This window comes from Portunus trituberculatus, chromosome 50, assembly GCF_017591435.1.
Source record: "Portunus trituberculatus isolate SZX2019 chromosome 50, ASM1759143v1, whole genome shotgun sequence".
NCBI lineage: Eukaryota > Metazoa > Arthropoda > Malacostraca > Decapoda > Portunidae > Portunus > Portunus trituberculatus.
In genome coordinates this window covers 9,006,019-9,009,943 of record NC_059304.1, presented here as the reverse complement: position 1 = coordinate 9,009,943, position 3,925 = coordinate 9,006,019, and the positions used below count along the sequence as shown (strand labels likewise).

Below are 3,925 nucleotides of genomic sequence, written 5' to 3'. Positions count from 1 at the left end.
AGCCTGGCGCCCCCACAGCCCTCCACGGCCGTCCGCTACCATGCCCTGGCCGGCTCGCCCTCCAAAGAGCCGCCCTCACACAAGCATCACCGCCACCGCCACCACGCATATGAAAACAACATATAGAGGCCTCCACGGCGCTCTGCAGGAAAACTATTAGCGTGAAGGACTCAGGAGAGGACGGTATCCTGCGTGTAAGTGCCGAGAAGCATGTCAGTGCGTGCGTGCGTGTGGGGTGGAGGGCAAGACGCGTGATGCTGAAACGACCCGCCGGGTATAAACTTTTGCCTCTTAGGACGGGGAAGAACTGACTACTCATGTACAAGCCAGACATGACGCACGGCTGAACTCACACGTCCTTTGCTCTCCGACATCTGACTCCACACCTCCAATATCCATCCCCTCTTTCCCTTGCCGCCCACACCCATCTTCCGTGACCCTGTGCAGAGAAGGGCGTGGCTGAGTTCTGAAGAAGAGATAGTCATGCATCTCTCAACTCTCCCCAGGCACTTTTTTTTTTTTACCTCATCATCCATGTGCGCCATTGCCCCATTGCCACAAGACGAGGTTCGCCACACTTATAAGTGAAGACTGTGACGGCGTTCTTGTATCTGGGTGACGTCACTGCTTCTCACACCACCGCAGGCCAACCCGAGTGAGTCATCGCGGAGTCTTCCAGCGAGACCGGCCCGTCGCTCAGTGATGCTCAAGTACTAAAAATAAAACGGCGGCGTGAAAGATTCATACCAATACCTAATCGTACAAGCCACGGCAGAGGACGCTTGATGCCCTGACTGACCCGAGCTGACGAAATGAACAGACTGGGTAAGATGCAGATGTGGCGGTAACAAGTAAAAAAAGTTTGTCTATCAAACTGTGCTCAAGAGCATTATTTTCAACTAATGTACGTATGGTATTGAAAGATGCGGAATCTTTGACATCGTTTTGATTTTCTTCTTCAAATCCAACAGTAAAGGGATTCTATCGATTATTCTGCTGTCTGGCAAAGCTTCCGGACTCATTCTTCAACGGCACTCACCAGCCTTAGCGGAGCAGCTGGCGTTCCTTTGCTCAGCCTGGAAACCACTGACGCACCGAGTAATGATGGTTCTTGGGATGACTTCCATACGTCACACAGGCGCGCTCACTCGCCTCTGTGTCGCTTCAGTGTTTTGCTCATGCGGAACGTACCAAGTGTGCTAATTAGGTTAGGGATCACGCGGGCGGCTGGACGACTCGTGTTCTAGCGAGTCGCTCCCCACAAGACGGAGCAGCCGCGTTGCGTTGTCACTGTCGTGTTTGTTGTTGTGTAGCGACGTCGTGTGGCCGTGTGTAGGTCACAGTGACTTAACAGTGGTGTCATAGCGTCCCAGCGTGCACATCCTTCCAGCACAGCAGCTTTGCGTGTACAATTAGGCCAGGGGAGGGTAGAGGAGGCCGCCCTGTGTGCTGTGTTTGCCGCAGCACTCGTTCGTAAACCATGGCGCTGGGGAGCTATGCTACGCCACGCCAGAAAGGCTGTCACGTGTCATCCCGCAGCGTGTACCCTTTGTAACACGCCGCGGAGAATCGTGGCGTGACATTTGTAACAGGAACTACATGTAAGATTAATGGTTCGTCGTCGGCATGAATATCATAAAACTTGTATAATAATTCCTCGTGCCGGCGATGCTGTGACCTTAAAACCAATCCATTGTGTGGGAATTTGTAACTGTTTGTGACGCCACTCCAACCCTCTGTAGTTGTAACATTTATAACGCTACGGCAGTATACGTATTGCAGCATTTGTAACACGGCAGCCACAGAGACACTTACGTAACATTTATAAAACACCAGCGAAGATTTGTGACATTTGCGTCGAGGCGAAAGGGGCAGACGGCACGCAACAGGTGCCAGGTGGGGCTCGTGAGGCCATGAGGTTAGCCGGGCCTGCCGTGCTCATGGTGACGTGAAAATCAAAATAAAAGACAAGCGGTGGTAATCGGAGGAGAGAGCTGGAGGGCTTTGCTTCTTCTCACCTTCTGTGCATACTGCAGCGAGTACTGAACAGCAGCACCGCAGATTGACACCTACAAGTGTCCCCTCATTCAAACTACTCTTAGGAGTCTACATAATGGATTTCACTGCTAGATGATCCTTATATGCAGGATTCCACAGTTAGACTGTCCAACATATAACGGATTTCACTACTAGTTGATCCCAATATAACAGATTTCACAGCTAATGTCCATATATATGCAATGGATATCACTGCTAGAGTCCTTGTACACCGGACATCACTGCTAAATAGTTAATATAATAAAGCAAGCAAGCAGTAGCACAAGACCTTCGTGACATACTTGATTTCACTGCTACATAGTCCCTGTAATCAAAGAGTCCACGGCTCAAGATATATATATATATATATATATATATATATATATATATATATATATATATATATATATATATATATATATATATATATATATATATATATATATATACTACAGGCACAGAATTTCACTGCTAGAAAAGACTCTTGTATACCAGTGATTGCAGATGCGTTGATTCGATATAAGGGACTCGTCTGCAGTGTTGCCAGAAGTGTTGGTAAGCCAGCTCTGCCCTCCCGCCCTCCTGCCTTCTCATAACCGCCGCGCCGAGAGCCGACACATTTGAGTTCAGTTCATTCAACATTACGTTCGTTCAGCCGCGGTCACAAGTCTAATAACAACCACTTTCACTGTGCTTTGTTTTCCTTCGATATAAAGCCCTCCCATTTGTCATACGATATAACAACGCTAATATGAACAGTAAAATCCTCAAGGTTTGTCATCAGCATAGAACTAGAAGTAACGGGGTCAAGCTTGATGACGTTAAATTCTAATAATTGAGTTAAATAGCTTCTCAAATAGTGTTACATGAATGGAATAGACTCGTAACCAGTTTTTAGTGTTTGGTCAATGGGAGTTTTAAAAGATTATACAAATATAAGGAGAGGTGGACTAAGTAGGTAATTGTGTGCTATGTAGAGACACTCATGTGAACACCTGTTGGAGTATTGCAGCTTTCCTTATGCTCTATGTTCTTTAAACCTGATAATAGTTTTACAGATTGAACGAAATCATCCAAATCTACTAATTTTTGAGACAGTAACTATAAATTTCTAGGCATAAAGTAATGTGGTCTTTTGTTAATCATGACCATAAAGGGATTGGACATGAAATTAATGAGGTAAATTAATCTAAGTCTAACCTAACCTAACCTGGCCTTTAGATAGTACCACCAATGCCACTTTAATATTACTCGAGGACTTCAGATTGAGGGAAAGTTGCAAACACAGTAGAAAAGTGTGCTGTTACTCGACCGTTGACCAAGACTGCACGTGTACATTCCTTGGATATGGACAACTCTCTATATATCCGTACATGTTATACTTATTCAGCCACATATAAACATCAACTCAAACCCTCGTAATTATCGTACTTTAAGGAAACAAAAAAAAGTCAAATACATTGAAATACATTTCACTCCTTTCCTTTCTTCATGTGAGGTACAAAACAAGATAATCAAACACAAGACCTCGTAACTTCATATGAAAGTGAGACGAATGAAACGGAATCAAATTACCTTTCATCTTTTTTTTAGAATCCTACATAACCGATCGAAACCTCAATGCCTATTATTACTATACACTTACGTACGTGCATATATCAATACATTTCCTCTTCGTATATACAGTATATTATAAAGGGTATATAAAAAAAAGCTGTTCAAACCATTATTCTATTTGGAACTTTAAGACATGTAACACTTCTTGATTTTCTCTGTCCATCTCTCGTTTCACCAAGATCCTCGAGTACCTTAGGAACTGAGAGACGCGAGCACGAGGAGGCTTCTGAGTGTCTGGGATAGATAGTGAGTGGCACTGTGCGTAGAGTGA

The 3,925-nt window shown here is 44.8% G+C and overlaps 1 protein-coding gene across 1 annotated transcript in view; it reads left to right on the top strand.

Annotated features, from left to right (window-relative positions):
* LOC123499873 (cell wall integrity and stress response component 3-like) overlaps window positions 1-2,383 on the top strand; it is a 96,106-nt gene extending 93,723 nt beyond the window's left edge. The window contains exon 7 of the mRNA XM_045248407.1: window positions 1-2,383. This exon is cut by the window's left edge and continues 165 nt beyond it. Within this exon, the coding sequence (XP_045104342.1) occupies window positions 1-126 (126 nt within the window). The 3' untranslated portion in view covers window positions 127-2,383.
* The last annotated feature ends 1,542 nt before the right edge of the window (window positions 2,384-3,925 follow it).